General features: G+C 45.4%; 1 protein-coding gene across 1 annotated transcript in view; it reads left to right on the plus strand.

Annotated features, from left to right (window-relative positions):
- rims2a (regulating synaptic membrane exocytosis 2a) overlaps positions 1 to 19,784 on the plus strand; it is a gene marked incomplete at both ends in the record, with an annotated part of 135,376 nt that overhangs the window by 91,963 nt on the left and 23,629 nt on the right. The window contains 5 exon segments of the mRNA XM_084472195.1: positions 2,074 to 2,262; positions 4,260 to 4,366; positions 10,938 to 10,967; positions 13,090 to 13,190; positions 16,024 to 16,190. Of these exon segments, the coding sequence (XP_084328321.1) occupies positions 2,074 to 2,262; positions 4,260 to 4,366; positions 10,938 to 10,967; positions 13,090 to 13,190; positions 16,024 to 16,190 (594 nt within the window).

Raw genomic sequence — 19,784 nt, forward strand, 5'->3', positions numbered from 1 at the left:
GTGACACCCGCTGCCAACCGTCCATCTGGAACATAATGCGGGAAATTTACAGCGCCCATGTCTCCCTCCCTCTTCCCCTCACCCAGAGAAATGCAAATTGCTCTTTTCCTCATCAAGTTTGTGCCTGCTGCCGTCTGGATGTCACCCTGACATAACATCCACACTCCTGCAGCGTTTATGCTGTTTCTCTAAAAGGTGATGAGTTCTCAGAACTCAAGTCCCAGGGCTTGACTATCTGTATTAAAGCAGCATATTCGACCCAGCTGGGCTCCCAACGGGGCTCTGCCCAGCCTAGATTGGCCCCCATTCTCTCTCTCTCTCTCTCTCTCTCTCTCTCTCTCTCTCTCTCTCTCTCTCTCTCTCTCTCTCTCTCTCTCTCTCTCTCTCTCTCTCTCTCTCTCTCTCTCTCTCTCTCTCTCTCTCTCTCTCTCTCTCTCTCTCTCTCTATGTCTCCATGCTGTTGTCGAGGCTGGCAGAGGAAATACAGTTGCCGCCGTTTCCATGGCAGCCAGCAGAGGATGTAATAGATTTGCCTGTTGTTGAAGGGGGAAGGAAAGATGGAGGGGGGTGGGAGTGGATAAGATGGAGCTGGTGAACAGCGTGGAAAGACAAGCATTAGTGAATGCTTTTGTGACCCCCCCCTCCCCCTCCCTCCACACAACTCGACCACTGTGAAAACTTGGACAACGGAAACTACGGACTACTCGTTATTCCAAAAGCAAATGACTAGAACTCTAGTGTCTATCCAAACCACTGTGTACATTGTAAACTACGCTGAACACATTGATTGCCACATACTGGTCATAGCTAACATTACTGGTAACACTTCATGATAAGTGTACCTTAATGAACCATGAATTGACATAAGTTAATGCAGTCATAACATTATTTTATAGCATTCACGCAAGGGTGAGGGTTAGTGGTTTAGAGTTCAGGTTAACCCTCACCTTTAACATAATGTATGTAAGTTAATACCATAGTTAGCGTCACTATTACTGAATGATTATTAGACCATATGGTTGCTGTTCATTTAGTTAAAGCTTATTACTGCATCATAAGTTTTACCACATTATGATTCATGGATTAGCATTATTTTATTGTTCAGTGATCTCGTAAACATAAAGATGGTTTTATTAAACACTTCCGTTGGAAGCACGCGTGCACCACCTCTACTGGACAGTCATTCCCTCTGCCTAATAAAAGGCTTGCAGACACTACACGGCTGTGACAGATGGAGTGCCATCCAGTTTGAATAGACTTGTTGTAAGTATTCTCCTGAATGAATTCCCCTGGTGGGTAAACCTGAAGAGGACAAACATTGTTTTTATTTGTTTTTGGAGAAATATGTTAGTGTCTACTGTTTTTTTGTTTGTTATATTATTTATTGTTGTATGCTCTTCTGCAATGATGGGGTTTCACTGTTGAATCAATAAAAATTAATAATTTTGTATTATTTGAGCACTAGAATACGGTGTATGTAGTTCACAATATGCATGCTCCTCACCTTAATCCCCCAGTACATGTCCTCGTTGCAGAATGGAACACTGTGTCTATAACTATGATGATATAGTTATATCTGACCTATTTAGTATGAGGTTTTTCCACCTGTAGTGATAAAAATAACTTGTGTGTCCTGATGTTTCTGTGTAATATCGTGTGTGTGTGTGTGTGTGTGTACGTGACTTAACCGGCTTTCCCTGCAGCTCTCGAACAACAACAGGATCTGCATCCTTCTTCCAGTGCCAAAAAATGCCCCCCAACAAATTGCCATGACACACATTACACAACGCAAAGACACCTCAACGCCACGTGTCTCTCACATGTAGTCCCACCTCAAACCACACAAACACAATCCAGGGACAGCCCTTCTCCCAGCTCTCCCACAGCGCCCCCTTATGGACTCCAACCGCAACCGCAGGGTTTGTGCGCCCTGTTCATTTACACATGCAGCACATAGCCAGCCAGCGCCCAACCCACTGCTGCCTCCCCCTCATCTCACTCTCTCCCCCCTGACTACTGTAGACCCCCCCCTCAGCCACTGAGTGCCTGCCTATCTCTGACTGACCTCCCCAGGAGCCACGGAGCCGCCGATAGACACGAATACCCTGTCCGGTCCCGCTCGGCCGACCAGCGGCCCACAATAGACCGCCCCGCATCCCGCTCCCGCTCCACCGAACGCCCCCACGACTCGTCGTCGCACATGAGGTCCATGCCGTCCCTGCCGTCTGGGAGGTCCGCCCCTCCTTCGCCTGCCTCCACCAGGTGTGCCCCCATTTCCCTCCCCCCCCACCCAACCGGGAAAAAGGGGGGAGGAGCGAGCGGCCGCTGATGCTGTGGCATCAGCATCAGCAACCCTCACCTCCCTGTCTGAAAAAATGACCAATTATAAAACCATCAACACTAATCCTGCTCCCACTACCCCCCACCCCCCCCCCCCCCCACACACTGGCGCCTCCCCGCATTCTTAGTGGAAGCTGGAGTTGCCACCACCTCCACTAACACCCAGAACCCCTGCTCCGCCTCACCCCACCTCACCCCGACTCACCTCATGACCCCCACCCCCCCCCCCTCCCCCCCACAAACCATAAACCACCCGCCGCCACCCAGCTACCCGTCCTCCTGGCCGGCCACCAAGCAGACCCACCACCACCTTTTTCATTTATCGTTTTCGACCCCAGAAGCACTGGTGCACCGTCCAGACTCCCCACACCCCCGGCATGACCACCACCTGCTGTAGATGTAGCGGCCAGTTGAGTTTTTGTTTTGGAACACACTGCTCGTGCGACACGCACCCTTGCATTTGCGTGTGCGTGCCAAACCGACTGTGCCTACCACTAACCACTTCTTTCTGTTGCCATTATTAGTATATAAGTATTATTTGTTGCTGTATTTACCTTGAGTTCAACCCCTTTTTTTGGGGAGGTTGGGGGGGGGGAGAGAAAGCATCCAGATGCATGGCGGAGCTGGTCTACTGCACCGCACACCCCCTCCTCCTGGCCCCCACCTCGCATCTTCTAGTTCCAACGTGCCGACCCCCCCGCGGTGCTCTGGTGGTTGATCTCCCTTCCACCATCCTCACTCACACCCACTCACTCGCATGTCCATGTGCCAAACACCAAGCCGTGCATTATTATATAGAGAGAATATATTATTAATAATAAAATCAAGAAATATATATGCAATGCAATGCAATGCAATGCAATTTGTTGAATTGCTTTTTCATCAACTGTTACCGGCAAGCTGTTTAATGCTGTAAACACTTGTGTGAACAAGCAGGTGAACACTTCTGCAGGTATGTGCGTTGGTGTGCCAAACAACGCTCTCAACACACCGATACGCATGCTCTACAGATGCTTCTGGTTCATGCAGAACATGTTCCTTCTGACACATGCAACTGTAAAGTAATCTGAGGTGTCATATGCAAGGTGTATCATGTATCATGTATCATGTTTAGTCCGTGTGTCAAATGCCTTCTGCGTTCATGCCATTCAAGCTGACATAACGATTGCATTCCGTTTTAACATGGCAAAGATTGTATATCAAACATGTATATATGTAACCTGACATATATACACAATGAATGATCGATACAACTTCCCTTCTGCTAATTCCTCATAATTTACATGAAATGACAACATAATACATAATTCGGCAATGTATCACTCACAGTTTATTTTTCTGTTACTTAACCATATTACTTTCATGTTCTACGTAAACTTTACTTATATACCCTTTATGAGGTTTTCCTTCATATAGTCCTTAACATTTGCTTTTTGTTTTCAAAAAGTATGGGACCGTATGTCGGATGCCCCTGGCTGTCCCATACACCCAAATCTCTATGTCTCTCTCTTTCTCTCTCTCCTTCTCTGTTTCTCTCACTATCTCTCTTTCTCTCTCTGTGTCTCTCTCTCTGTGTCGCTCTCTGTTTCTCTCTGTGTCGCTCTCTCTCTGTCTCTCTCTTTCTCTATCTGTTCCTCTACGTGTCTCTGAGTCTCTTTCTCTTTCTCTCTCTTAGTTTTCTCAGTGTCTCTCTGTTTCTCTGTTTCTCTCTCTGTCTCGCTCTTTCTCTCTCTCTGAATCTCTCCGTTTCTCTCTGTGTCTCTCTGAGTCTCTTTCTCTTTCTCTCTCTGTTTCTCTCAGTTCCTCTCTGCGTCTCTCTGTTTCTCTGTTTCTCTCTCTCTCTCTCTTTCTCTCTCTCCCTTTCTCTCTGATCCTTCGCCTGGTCTAAACCAGTAGTCTCTCTCTCTTCTGCCCCACAGAGCTCACCCCCGGAGTGGTTCCGTACAGACCAGCCCCAACAGTACCCCCATGTCCAGCCGACGAGGTCGGCAACTACCGCAACTTCCACCCCCAGGAAAGGATAGAAGTAAGTCCCCCTTTTACTCTCCTCTCTGTTCTCTTCCCTATTCTTCTTCTTCGTCTTCTTCTTCTCTGCTGGTCTCGGCATGAGGCCACTCCGTCGCCCCGGGGCATGGCGTCTGAGTCATGTTTGTGCGTGCGTGGTGCTTGTGAGGACTCGTATCACTTCCCCGCTGAGGAGAAGTGTGTCCGACTGAACACTTAACACGGGTGTTACTCTCTGAGGCGTCTTGTTGTCATGGTGATGAAAGTGGACACGGGTTCATGTGAAGCAATGTGTTTGGAATCATCTGCTGGTGTTGACTGTGATTAGACATAAGAGTCTCTCAAGTTGCATTGGGAACAAGAGGGCGTATGATGGATCCTTACTGCATTTTCCTTTATTCTTTTGTTTCCTCTATCCTCTATCCTATATCCTATGTATCTAGCTTTAAGTTATTTATATTATAGATATTATACAGCCTCATAGTAGCTTAATTGCCTAGCTTTTTCTATTGGTCCTGATGATTTATTGCTCCTCCTTACTTCTGTAGTCAATCGCACATTGTTGCAACCTTTTTTCCCCATGAGTATTAACTAATTCAATGTAATTGAGCCTCCATTTTGTAATTTCACCCTACCTCTGGATTGCGCCACCCTCCTTCCCTCCCTCCCACCACCTCCCACCCTCTCCTTCTCCCCCCCCAGGGTGTGCAGAGGAGGAGAGTACAGAGCCTTGTGAAGGTCTGTATCTCACGGTTTGTGTTTGGCTCTCTTTAGCTCCTGCTAACATACGCTCACAAGCAGGATGCTGTTGCATCGGGATGTAGTGTGTGACCACTTGTCTTTGGAACAGCATTGAACCTTTGGGTTATTGCTAAAGGAGGTTGTATTGGAGTGATTACATTTAAGGCTAGCCAGGCCTAAAAGGGCTAGCTTTAGAATAATATTGTCCGTGAATATGAAATATACATGGTATTTTAGTAATATTATTACGATATACCTTGCAAATTTGACTCTGTGTTTTAAACCATAATGTTGTGGACAACCTTTGACAACATTATGTTCCTAAGTGTTTTGAACAAGCGTGGTGTTCTTCAAGTGCCATAGTGGTGACAAGCTGGTGTATTCTGTATTCAGTATTATACTGCCGCTGAACGAAGGGGGGGAGGTAGAGAGGGAGGGAGATTTGTCAAATTACTTCATCCTCGTCCCGACGTCCGTGTTGTCCCATGCAGCTACAAATTGATCCTCTCAATTTGTTCTTTAAGTCGGTCTGTTCTCATCTCTCTGTCTCTCTCTCTTTTTCTCTCTCTCGCTCTCTCTTTTTCTGTCTCGTGTCTCTCTCTCTCGCTCTCTCTGTCTCACCTCTTTGCTTCCTTCGATCCTTCTATCTGCTCTATATCTTAATATATTTTAGTGTATTTGTTTCCTCTTCCTCTATCTGAGGGGCAGTGGCACTGTGTGAACAGTGGAGGGAGGCATTGATCCAACTATATAGTCTTTGTGTCTGTGCAAGTCCTGCGTGTGTGTCTGTGTGTGTGTGTGCCCACGTGAGCACAAAGGTGCAAACGTCTGTGTGTGTGTTTGATTTTCCTGGATCTTTTCTTTATGGACTTCAGACAGTGAATGGCAGACGGCCTGCCAATGGCCTGGCCCGTCTCCCTGATTGGATGAATCAGCATGTGAACTGTCCTGCTGTGCACCCGGTATCTAACCATAGCCGCCTGCCCCCTTCTGCCCTCTCTGTGTGCATGTACCTCTCTGAATAAACAGGGGAAGAATCAGGGGCTGTTGACCGTTTACCCTGTGGCCCCCAGAACGGACAAGCAGGTGTGTACAAAAAACTGCCATGGTCTCTCCCATCTACCTACAGCAACTCTCTACCAAATCAAGAGATTGTATGTCACGTAAACATCAGTAAAGCATGGTGTTCTTCAATGAGAGAGGAGGCATATGCAGAAATAAACCAACGTATTTCTTTGCGGGATGTGAAATCATCTTTGTGGATATGAGTCAGGGTTTGTGTTGGTGTGTGGCACGCAGTCCTACTGCTCACACACATGAATGAGTGGGTGGTCCGACGCTGGGCTCCCCGACTGACTCCAATTGTTGCTTTGCCATCCGCCTGTGTTGTTGTTGCTTTCGTCATGTGATTGCTGTGCTTACGTTTATAGAATGTGTGCTCCAATTACTCATCACATATGTTGTGATGAGTAAGAATGATGTGTGTGTGTGTGTGTGTGTGTGTATGCACATGTGTTGAGTAATCAAACCACACATTCTTAGCAAATGTGTGAGCCCATGCTGAGCTCAAGGACTGCATCCATGCGCGTGCGTGCGTGCGTGCGTGTGTGTGTGTGTGTGTGTGTGTGGGTGTGTGTTTCCGTGTGCACCAATTTGCTGAGTAATCAAATCACTCATTCTAAGCATATGTGTGAGCCCATCTAGTTGCATGCGTTTATGTGTGTGTGTGTGTTTGTGTGGTACGGGGCACGGGGCTGTGTGTAATGCTATCCCCTCAATGCAAACTGGTGTGGTCTGACTGAAGTGACCTCCATCTGTTGAGCAGCCACAGACAGTGAGGAACCCGCCCCAAGCCCACCTGTGAATGGGAGAAAAGGCAAGTCCTCTGTGCGCTGTGTGACCCCGGGGGGGGGCCGGTCTGGGTTCAGCTCTTATGTTCTGTCTCAACTCTCTCCACTCTCTCTCTCTGCATGGCGAGCTCCCTGCGGTGATCAATACTGATGTGAGTGGTTCCTCCCTCCTTCCTGAACCGACCAGGGCTCTGGTTTTGATCGAACCCGTTCGAAGACCACTCTCTCCAGAGAGCACAGAGAGAGCATGTCTGGATCGTCCCTGTGTGGTTGGGTTTGGTTTGAAGTGCTTTGAGAGTGCTTTGTGTAAGGCCTTCTGGAGGGGAAGGCTTAATGCATGCTGAATGCCGTGTCTCCCTGAGCTCTGCTCCTCTCGGCCAGACGTCAGTGTCTTCACATCACCGCTACTTTTAGTGGAAGTGTGGGGATATTATGACAGGCCCTTTCGTGTCTTTATTTTTTTTATGAATCTCTGTATTGCATATTTTGGTACAGTTTAACCGACATTACCGACACAACAGTATACCTGTACAATTTTAGCCAAATGACGGTTAAACAATAACAAAAGAATATCAATTGTTCTGAATGTGTGAAATATTTTCAAGTAGACAAGCTGTTTGACCCCTGATGTATAAAAAATATTCAAATTGTTGCCCACTGCTACATATAAACGGTAAAGAGTGCTGTGCTATTGGCTATGTAACAATACTAGGCTCATAGTCAGTTGAGGCTGAGAAGCATTTACCACTGTTGTCCAACAGATGGAGCAAAGATCACAGACTTTAATGTGGAGCTGTCCAGAGTGCTGGATTTACTTTCATCCGATGAGCAAAATCAATCCAAAATGTTGAAGCGTATTCATGTGCGTGGGTTTTCTTACGTTTGCTGATGCATGTGTGCATACGTGTGTGCATACCGGTACATGTGTGCGTGTGATGTGTGTGTGTGTGTGTGTGTGTGTGTGTGTGTGTGTGCTTGTGTGTATTTGTGTTCACATGTGTGTATGTGTATGTGCGCATGTGCGTGCGTGCGTGCTTCCGTGTCTGTGTGTGGGTGTATGTGTGTGTGTGCGTACGTGTGCATATATGTGTGTGTTTGTTTATGTGTGTGTGGGGGGCTTGGTATAGAGGTGACATGGGAGGACCAGCAGCAACGGGTCAATGATTCAGTGTCAAATGGTGGACCACCACAGCCCTCTTGCAGCGAGACAGGTGGGTTTGGGTCTGGGAATGTGCTCCTTTCAACTCGACTTCACGTTCCCTTTTCCCTCTTCGAATAATCTTCCTTCCATCTTCTGCATTAACAGTAATGGACCGGTTTTATTTTGGCTTTTGTTTTAGCGCTCAAGATCCACTGTAGAAATTCATTTTTTTTTCAGATTTTGACATATATGCAGCATATTAATTTAAATATACTGTATCTATATCTAGTCTTTTCTCCTAGTCATTGAAATCAACACTTGGTAAATCAGGGAACAGCCAACATATAGTATGGTAATAGTATTTATTGAAGCAAATTATCTCTGTATTCAGATAATAATGGTATTCAGTGATTATAATTCATATTATTACAATAATTATTCAGTGATTCAATCATTTAACATTGAGATCAGGAGCAGCATGCCTTGGTCTGGCTCTGAACCATTATTTAAAATTGAATAAATGTTTTTTTTTAATTTGGTACCATGACCATTAACAATAATGGTTGATAACTGTGATTGGTGGACACCACCTATCCTGAGTATTATGTAGAGAAATAAAGGACTGAAAATTTGTTCAGTAATTTATTGTGTTATCGGTGAGATGGTACTCAATTCAGGGAGTAGAAAGGGTTTTTGACCTTGGAATGTCGGAAGTAACAACTTGTTGTCGCCTATTATTAACTGTCTATAGAACAAGGGGGGAAAGCACAAAATGTACATTACGACCAGAGCATGGTGTACTGCTGTGACCTTGTGTCATGGGCTTATTGCCTTATTGTGTGAGTGGGGTTCTCAGGAAGTAACCACAGGTCTCTAGCCTTGAATCTTTAAAGGGTACCATGCATGCAATATACCTTTCTCTCTCACTCTCTTTTCTCTCTCTCTCTCTCTCTCTCTCTCTGTTTGTAGTTAACTTACAGTCTGCTTTCTATAACTTCCAAAAATCTGAAAGCAATGTATATGTTTTATGGTTGTGTTGTAATGTTTTTTTGGTGTGAGGACTTTCCATTGTACTATTGTGTCATCATACTGAATGCTCAGGTCAAATGTTGAAGGGAACATTTACTTCCTCTGGCTGCCCCAGTAGAAGGAAGACAGAAATCTCCCCTGCCCTCTTTACTGCCGTCTTCAGTGTAACTCGATGTTAGTGGCCACGTCGGGACAGGAGCCCGGCCTGGCAGATGTCTGACATTGTCTTTTATTCATGTGGCACTTCATTATTCAGCCTAATGGACTGCTAATTGAGTTAAATGCTAATGCCGTGCAGTGAATGGAAATTAGGTGCGACCTAAGCTGGCTTCCTTGGCCCTCTCTTTTTCTCGCTCTGTCTCTCTGTCTCTCTGTCTCTCTCTCTCTTTCTCTCTCTCTCTCTCTCTATCTCTATCTCTATCTCTATTTCTCTGTCCCTCTAAGCTGTGCATCTTGGTGTCCTGGAGCTAACTACTCTGGGAAGGATACAGTGATTGTTTGAGACATTTTCTGAGTCATGAAACGGGAAGATAGGGGGTCAAATGATTTTTCTTGCCTCATGACACCGACCGACCCTCAGATATTGACACAGATAAGAGTTCATGCGAGTGAACTTGTGCTCTTTTATGATCAGAAACAAAACCTTTCCGACAAAGTATTTCATCACAGACACATGAGAGATTTGAAGCGGGAAAGTAGATATAAAGATAAAAAAAGGTAAAGATATTTTGATGGCTCGAAACAGCCAACCGACAAATCAACAGTTTAATTTTACGTCTATGGCTGTTAGTGTGGGTGTGTGCACGCGTGAGTGCATGTGTGCACAAGTTTGTATGTATATATACATATGTGTGTGTATATATATATATATGTGTGTGTGTGTGTGTGTGCAAGCAAGTGCACCTGTGTGCAAAAAAAGATGCATTGGCCGCCAATCTGTGGAAACGTCTAAAAAACCGGACACCTTTATGGTTCTTTTACATATTTTTTATTTTAAATCTCACAGGTTCTCTCATGTATGTTATGTTCGGTGGGATGAGGTGTCCCCCCACTCCCCCCCCCACCCCCCAGTCAACTCTATAGTGACACCCACTTCTCCTTTTTTGCATCCCCTCTTCCATCCAAGGTTCTGAGCTTTCTGTGTGCTTCAATACTCTATCACACCTTTAACATGATTTTCCCGTTGCAGATCTCTCTTTCCTTTAGTGCGCCGAATCTCCGCCTCACCCCACCCCCCCCCCCCCCCCCCCCCCGTCTCCCCCGCTCCCTTGCCTCTGATTTCTAACAGTATTTTCTATCGGTTTTTACCTCAGCCTCTCCACTGGCCTCACACACTCTCTACTCCCACTCCTTTCTGACACGTACTTTGTTAATGTAAACTGTGCCGGTGGTGACGTTGGCGTACGTTCTCGGTCCTCTCTATGATTTGTCTTTTGTTCTTTCCTTTTCTCTGTTTGTCCTCCTGTGCTTGTTGTCTTGTGTCGTTTTGTGTCACTGTTGCGTTGTCGTGTTTGTTGTTGCTGTTGTTGTGTTGTGTTTTGTCGTCTACCCCCACCACCTCCCACCACCCCACCACCACCACCACCACCACCACCACCACCACCCGCTCAAATCTCCGTCACCTTCTCACCCGACTATCCTTGATGCCCACCGACCCCGCCCTCCCCCACACACACGCCCACACACACCTCTGGCCTGGCCTGTGTGTGGGTCAGCCATGGTGGCCACCTCTCCCCCCCCCCACCTCTCCTGCGCCCCCCTCCGAGCGTCCTCTCATCGCCATCTCCTCTCCTCTGTCTGTGTCTGTTCATTCTGTGACGTGATCCCCGAAGACACGGACTCACCCAGTTGGACGAACTCAGGTCTGTCTCCCTCTGCTGCCTCCCCTTCCTCTTCCTCCTCTTCCTCCTCTCACTCTTTGTCTTCTTCTTCCTCCCCTTCCTCTTCCTCCTCAACCTCTTTGTCTTCTTCTTCCTCCCCTTCCTCTTCCTCCTCTTCCTCCTCTCACTCTTTGTCTTCTTCTTCCTCCTCTTCCTCTTCTTCCTACTCCTCTTCTTCTTCCTCTTCATGTTCTTTCTCCTCTTATTCCTCTAACTTGTCTTCATCCTCTTCTTCTCTCATTTTCATATTTTTCTTTGCACTCTTCTTCCTCCTCTTCCTCCTCTTCTTCTTCTTCTTCTTCTTCATCTTCTTTTTCTTCTTCTTCTTTTCCTTCTTGTTTTTCTTCTCATTCTTCATCTTCTTCTTTGAGTTCTTCTTCTTGTTCTTCTAGTTCTTCTCCTTCTTCCACCCTTTTTGATCTTCTCAGCCTGCTTCTTGTGCTTCTCGGTCCACCTGCTTTTTCGCTGAAATCGGTCTTCATCATTACCTCCATAGAATGATTGTCCTGACTCTCCTCACCTTCCTGCCTCGTCTGCTCTTTGCTAGGACACCACATCACGTCACCCGCATTGTGCACCCTGGCTTCCTTATATAGCGCTGTGGTTCTGAGCATGGATGTGATTGGATATGAGCCTGGTTGGTCTATACTTGCAGCAGCAGCCCTTGTTGCAAGAAGTGCCATTTCTCCATCACCGACAGATGCAAACATTTTATTTACTTCAACTGTTAGATGAAAGATGTTACTATAATCACCAATTCAAAACAACCCTGAATAACAATGAAACCATTTCAAAATCAATAAATTAACTTGCATCCCAACGTGTAAAAGAGTTGAATGAGACATATATTAAATACATTTAATAACTTATATAATAAATAAATATAATTAATAATTAAATAAAACTATATATTAGCTCATGTAAGCTCATACATGCTTAAACTAAGGATTTAAATGACACTTCTGACTAAAATAAGTAACATAAGGCAGAAGCTCTCTGGCTTTTAATTTTTGTAACTGTAAAATAAGATATGGTAAGAAATAGAATCAAGTTTCTGATGGAGAAATTTCACTTTGCCTTGCTTGTATGTGTGTGTGTGTGTGTGTGTGTGTGTGTGTGTGTGTTTGGGGGGAATCTGTGTGTGGGCGTGTGTAACTATGTGTGTGTGTGTGTGTGTGTGTGTGTGTGTGTGTGTGTGTGTGTGTGTGTGTGTGTGAGTGTGGTTGGTGTGTGTGTGTGTGTGTGTGTTTACGTGCATGGGTGTGTAATTCACGCTTCTATGTGCTTATTTTTGCTACATTCATCGCCATCAGATGACATGGACGTTTTAAATGGGTCCATTAAAAAGAGATTTGAAAATTCTCCCCATTTTAATTCATTATTACACACAAAACATACTAAGATAGCAGAGTATCAGGACTTTAGATTCACACAGGGCCACTCTATTTCACTTTACAATAGAATTGGAAAGTAAGGTGTGTTTATGCTGCTCAGCTTCTTTCTATTTTGGGATGTAGGAAATAGTCATTGAGAGGAGCATGTTGCTCTTAGCCAACAGAATATCTTTTATTCCTTTGCTTGTGTTTATTTTTATATATAAGCATATGACGAAAAAGGGGTATGTTTGTGAGCTCATTGATGTATTCACATTCAGGAGATTATTCAAACTATCTTGCTGGTTGAAATATATTCATCATATACCTATATATCTTCATGTTTATTTATTCATGTATTTATTCATCTATTCATATATATATTTGTTTTTCTCTATTCTTTCTCTATTATTTATCTTCTTTGACACTTCTTTTGGCGTGCTCTAATAACATGGGTGTGTTATCAACCATGGTCGATATGTTGTCTTTGGAGTAGAATCATAATTCAGTGGCGAGATCCTGGACCCATGAGGTCAGACTCAATGACCAGCATCTCCTTGTTTGTGTCTGTTGCGGCCAACCATCCAGCCTCGTTTCATTCAGACCTCTCCTGCTCATGGCACACCACCGTCTCCTCCACTGTGTCGCCACCAGCATCCCTCCCACGACCAAGCAGCTTCGATATGAACCCAGACTCTCTCCTCTCTCCCCGCCACCCCACCCTCTCTCAGGTGTGGACATGCAGGAGAGGACCAGGCAGATGAAGATGAACATGAACAAGTACAAGCACGGCGCCGGCTCCGACTCCAGACTGGAGCAAGACTACAACAAGGTGAGTGGTTGTGTGTGTGTGTTGTCGGTAGCAGGGCCTGTGTACAGACTTGGGGATAGAAGGTCACCTGGGATCCAGACGTCCTTCCGTGTTGTAGCAGAACTTCCATCCACAGCATGGGGCAGAGTTACACCTTGTTTCTTGTTTCGTCACAGCGATATTCTACCAGAGAAAAAACCTTTGCAATAGTGGATGAAACCTTCAGAAGGGAATTGTGTATTTCAGCAGTGACATGGTCTTCCTGGTGTTGGTTTCAATCCTTTACAGAGACCTGCTGGCCAAGTGTACACATTCACTAATTATGTACTTTAAGATCACCCTTTCACACCGGTTTGAAATAATTAAGCAATAGATCACGACAGGCTGTGGTATGTGCTCATTATACCACGGTTACGTATAACCGTTATAAAACGGTTACATAAGTAGGGCGAAATGAAAGTCATAGACACCCTCAATTTTGAAAAAGCGAGAAAGTCTGAAAGTTTTTTTTTAGGCATACAAAAAAGTAGTCCCTTTGCCATACACTGCAAAGTGTACGGCGGTGGCTATGCAACACACTGTAGCGTCCTTCAGAGAGAAGGCTAGGCTAGAGACGGTAGCTTGGTTCGCCGGCAATTTAGCCTACTATCGAGTTCACTCACTGTGTGCCTTTACAACATTTCCACCCTCTCCAGCAATCAACATATGTTTTGGCTTCAGTGAACTATGCTATTAACTATGCTATTGCTTATATAAATAAACAACAGTTCAAGTTAGGCACGGAGTGATACTGAACTCTGTAAACTGAACGGGCGTCATAGCTGTGTGTATACGCTCAATATACAACAGTTGGGAACGAATCAGATGGCTTTATTTAAGCCACCCGTTTTATAATAATAATTATAACATTAATACAACTATATCAAATAGTAATAAAGACATTGTTGGCCATATGCTTCCGTAGATGCATATATGAAGTGAAACAGTGGAAACATATTTCACATTCACATCTCACATCTCACACACATCGATTTTAACAGATTTTTAGATTGTAGATGAAAGTTATTGGCAGATCTACATTGTGTCCCTACTCTGTTCTCTACACTACACTTATAGTTCAATAATGAAAAGAAGAGTAAAAGTGGTAACAGTAAAAGCCAAGCCATTCATTCAACTGGTGTGGGTGCATGGTTTCCGCTGTGAAAGGTTGAGGTAAGATCACATCTGTACACCCCAGCTGTGTGCATGGACACAACCCCTGCATAGATCCCATGCTGTACTTTGACTATAAATTAAGGTTACACACACTTATATCCACCATCTACACACACACACACACACACACACACACACACACACACACACATACATGCACATGCATACACACCCCAGCCATAAATACACCCATATGCATATTCATGTACACATGCACACACACACCCCAACCACATTCCACACGCACACACACGCACACACACGCACCCACACGCGCACACACACACACACACACACACACACACACACACACACACACACACACACACACACACACACACACATAAACACATCTATTCAACAGAAAGCTATTCTTCTATGGAAGGTTTCATCTAATAGAGCTTCAGTAGATGAATGGGAGCTCTGCTAGCCCAAGCCCTGGCGTCTGGGCCTGAGTCTCTCCAGACCGTAGTGTGTGTGTACTACTCCGATAGCAGGAGGTGCTCGGCTTGTTTACAGAGGTCCTGGCGGCTTGAGTGCTGAGTCTTGTTGTGAGTGGAGGCCAGGCCATATAAGAAGATGTGTTTGCTTCCCGCCATCCTTTTATGCCAGTGTTATGTGAACTATTGGCCTCTGGGAAGCAAGCCAAGGGTTTGTGAGAAGTCTATAAAAAGTTTTATCTTCTTTTTTTGTCAGGTACGGAGGTTTGTCTGGGTTTGGAAGCAGTGGTGGTGTTGGTGGGGGGGGCGATGTCTGCGCGGCGATATTTATTCTTAGTTCATATTGTTGTTTTAAGAATAGCACACTCGCTGACGGTCCTCATACCCGCATACCCATAGCAGTAACTGGAACACCTTACACTTCTCTGTCCAGCACACACTGTGGTGCAGGCATAACCATGCTCAAGGTAAACTATGTGCTATAGTTTATAGTTTTTTAGTTGATACAATTATATAATCTTTTAATGGCCACCCTACAGGGAAGTTTACACGCATGGTCTTAATAGAGGTGAGTTACTGTGGGGAGGTGTAGGGGTGTGGGCGGGAAAACTTTTGTGATATACCTTTAAAATAAGTGTGGGGTTCTATGTGTCAAGATGATGAAGGGAGTCTCACAAATCATTTTGACGAGCTCAAATCTGGGTGAACGGGGTGTTCTGCTTTCTTTCGCCTCGTATTTATTTTGACCAATGCTGAAGTTGCTGCAGGCAGGAATCTGTGAGGTCGTAATTGTCAAACACAAACTCAGCCAGCAATAGGTAAACAGTAAACAAGTGCCTCTCAAGCTTTCAAATCAACACTGTATACTGGCCACTGTAGAGATACACTTAGTAAAATCCCCTTCTGATTGCTTCATCCACTCACAAATGAGTGAATAACTTTAAAATAACTTTCTCTTTGGGAGAATACCTCCACAACAAAACAGGAAACAAGGTGTGACTCTGCCCCTTGCAGTTTCTGGTTTCCGGCCCAGGCTCTGTGTCCCCCCACCAGAAGTTCTACTTATAACATAGTAGGACTGGATCCCAGATTAGTTTAAATGTAACTGTCAATCAATCAAACGTATATTTGTGTGTGTGTGTGTGTGTGTGTGTGTGTGTGTGTGTGTGTGTGTGTGTCTGTGTGTTTTCTCACTCCAGCGATCAGGACGAGATCCCCGGGGCTCGGACAACCTGTCGGCCAAATCATCGGACAGCGATGTGAGCGACGTGTCGGGTGCGTCGAGAACCAGTAGCGTCTCTCGGTTCAGCGGCACTAGCTACATGTCTGTCCAATCAGAGAGGCCGCAGGGAAACCGCAAGATCCGGTAGGCTGATGTCCACGAACCGCAGCCACACAAGTCTTATCAGATATTGGCTTAATTCCCAATTCTCAACCAAAAATGATACACGTTACTTGCATGGGCTTTCTTTTTCTTTATTCACTGTTATTTTACAAGCGCTGTGTCTTTGGTGTGTGCATTTTTGTCTTTCTACATGTCAGTAGAAATGTAGAAACACACAGTAATGTCATTATGTGACATTACTCACATTTTCTTTGTTTTTTCTTGGTGCCTTGTTTTCTTGCTTTGATTTGCTTGGCATGGGCTTCTGTCTTCTGTCCGTCAGCGCGTTGCAATCATCAAGGAGTCTGTCTCAGGAAGGGGAAGGGGAGGGGGAGGGCGAGGGCGAGGGGGAGGGCGAGGGGGAGGGCAAGGGGGGAGAGCAGTTAGGGGAAGTGGGGGAGAACAAGGAGAAGAAGCCAGGGCAGGAAGCAGGAACGGGAACAGGAACAGGAACAGGGGTTGTGGCCGAGAAAAGCGGAGGGGGTAGCAAAGTGGAAAAACCCAAGAACCCAGGGAAGGGAGACAGGGCGAAGGAGAAGAAGGAGGACTTGGCGGAGAACCAAGAGGACTTTTACCAGAGGAGTATCTCCGAAACCGACCTCAGGTAAAGAACCGCTGGTCTAGAGTGCGTTCACCCCTGGTGCTAGTGACCTCTAACAGTAGAGATCTCTCCCACACACTAACAGCAGTATGACCCTCTAGCTTCCCCCCCCCCCCCCCCCCCCCCCCCCCGGTCCATGACCTTTGTAACCTGGCCCATGTGTCTGGCATGGTCTAATGACCCTCCTGGACCTGTCGTGACTTCCCTCAGTCCTCTTACCTGATCCCTGTCGTTGTTCCCTAATACGACCCCATCCACCTAGCAACACTATGTGCCTATTCACAACTATAACTACAAACAGATGAAAACGGTTCAATCAGTCATGAGTCGGGCATCCGTGGCCCATGGTTAAAGAGTTGGACCGGTAACCGGATGGCTGGTTCGAATCCCGACCGGTAGGCAAAAATATGGACGGGGGGAGTGGTTGTGCAACACTCTCCTACGTCCCCATCCACGGATGAGGTGCCCTTGAGCAAGGCACCTGCAACCCCCACCTGCTCCCCGGGCGCTGCACTGCGGCTGCCCACTGCTCTGGGTGTTCACCGGCTCCCAGATGGGTCAAAAGCAGAGAAAGAATTTCACCAATAAAGGGTAACTTAACTGAGTCACTTTTGGACCGCTGTGAAGCGCGTCAATGCTTGCACTATGTTAAGCGTGGCACCATTTCACTGTGGTCGCCGGGGAGCATAATTACATTTGTGAAAAGTATAGTGTAGGAAGACATTATGAAAAAGTGTGTCAAGAACAAAGCAGAGAGCAAATTGATTTAGAAGCCCATGGGTTCTCACGGCAGGCTAAGAGATGAGCGTCTAATAAGATCTGGCTGCTTTCAAATTGCATTCCCAGCTGGTTCTAAAGTAGGTGCTGCCTGTAAACATAAGTACTGCCGACTTACTCACTGGACAGCTGATAACGTCTGAGCTAATTCACCCCGTGTATGAAGGGCTTTTATATCTCGGTCAGATATAACCTCTGTGGCGCAATCTGATTCAAAGAGATTATAACAGCTTTAAAGACAAGGTGGAAGCAGATAGTGAAATGTGTATCCACTTCTCCATCCTCCATCCATCCTACAACAATGCATTGAATCTAGATTTAGATTCAGTTGAGGTAGATTTAGAAATATTGAGGGAATGCATTGCTAGTGATGGCTTGCTCTGTGTTTTGTGTGGCTTTTCCATTTGCCTGTGTGCTGTTTGATTGGCTCTGCCATAGCATGTAATACTTCATCATCTTTCTGCTTGTCGTGACATGCTTTCCTTTACTACCATAACAAACCAATCTGTGTTTTTCCATGCATTCAATGTAAAGATTACACCTTCATGGTCCTTCAACTCATTCTGCCAACAACTTTCAGTGCAGTCCAACACCAATAATAATGTGCCCAACGGGACATTCATATCCATTCATATCATATCATTAACAGAGTGTCCTCCTCAGAACATTAATGTTGCAATCTACACTTTTGTCACAACAGTGCTGAACTATATTCACATTCTGCACTGAAAGTGGAATTACATAACCTCTGTCCAGCTCGTAATGTGCTGCTGACTCCTTCTATATGACCCACCCTGATATGTTCATGACAACTACAGTACAGAAATACATCATTAACAACACCTCCTCAGAAACATACAACATTTATGCTGCTTTTAGACTCATTATAGATGGATGGCATCTCGTTAGACGCATGGCATTTAGAAAATGACCTAGACACTGAAAAAGTTATCATTATATTACATTAAACAAATATAAATCATGTTACATTTATAAAACTGCATACATGATGGACATCATTTTCGCTCCATCTAAAATAAAAAAACAATCCTTTTTGCGTTCAGCCTAACTTTAGAGCCTGTGTCGTGTAGTCTCTCCTCAGTACACAGTACAGCCCCTCATTGAGGGAAGGTCTCCATGTGTCCATGTCTCTGTAAAGACGTCATTGTGTGAATCTCGTAGAAGATAGGCTGCTATATTTGTGGTGGTGGCTACCAAGGCAGCACATCATCTCAATGACACATCTACCGAAGCACGATTTGATCTCTCAACGGAGGAGTGAAAGAGAGTGCAATATTCCAGTTGATTAGATGAGTGGGACTATAATAACAACTTGAAGTTAATGAGGAGGGTGCTGGTATCTGGTCGTCATAACAGCAGAATCTGACAATCTGTTAACCAAAACTAAATATCAATAGTGTAGCCTGATTTTTCATCCAACAAAACCTTGACGTTAAGTTGCTGTTGCTGTTGATCCGATTCCATAGGCCTAACTGTACTGCACTGTTTTCTTCTCACGTGCTTGCCATTTGTTCCAGGGCATACATTGCAGAGGGGGATTCATTTCCAGCACGAATCATGTTCTATGTATTCAGGGCACAATATACATTTCCCGTCTTTTATTTGGCTCGGTCCAATACGAGAGGGTGAGTGCTTGGCCTGCATACAAGCAGTTTGTTAGCTGCAGCTGTGAGTTTTTTTATCACACGTTTGTGGTGCCTATCATGTTCACCAATGTGCCTCACGGGGTAAATTGACCATCCCTAAGCTTACCCGCGTGTGTCTGCCATCTCCGGGAAAACAAGCAGGCGTTTCATCAGCACTTCGAAATCCACACGCTGCCGCTACTCTCTAACCACATCCCAGCGGCGTTGCCCTGGTAACGGCTATTTGGTGTGTATGGAGAAGTGAAGACCCTCTGTGTGCACGGCACGGGACTCATTAACGAGAATGGAGTGGAGGTTTATTTATCCTCCGCCCTAAGCCCGCTGCACAAGCACAAACACCACCTCCCTCCTCCTCCTCCTCCTCATCCCAATTCAACAGCAGCCAGTAACGCTACCTGAGGGGTCATAGAGTTGGCGCTGTGGCTCAAAGCAAAGCATGCCTCCCAACTATTTTGCTTCAGCTACATACACCTCTGTTTATTATTTCCCTTGCTGAAAAGGTAGTTAATGCCCCTTCCTGCGTGTACTGTG

Source organism: Micromesistius poutassou (assembly GCF_964030765.1).
Source record: "Micromesistius poutassou genome assembly, chromosome: 8".
In the NCBI taxonomy this organism is placed as follows: domain Eukaryota; kingdom Metazoa; phylum Chordata; class Actinopteri; order Gadiformes; family Gadidae; genus Micromesistius; species Micromesistius poutassou.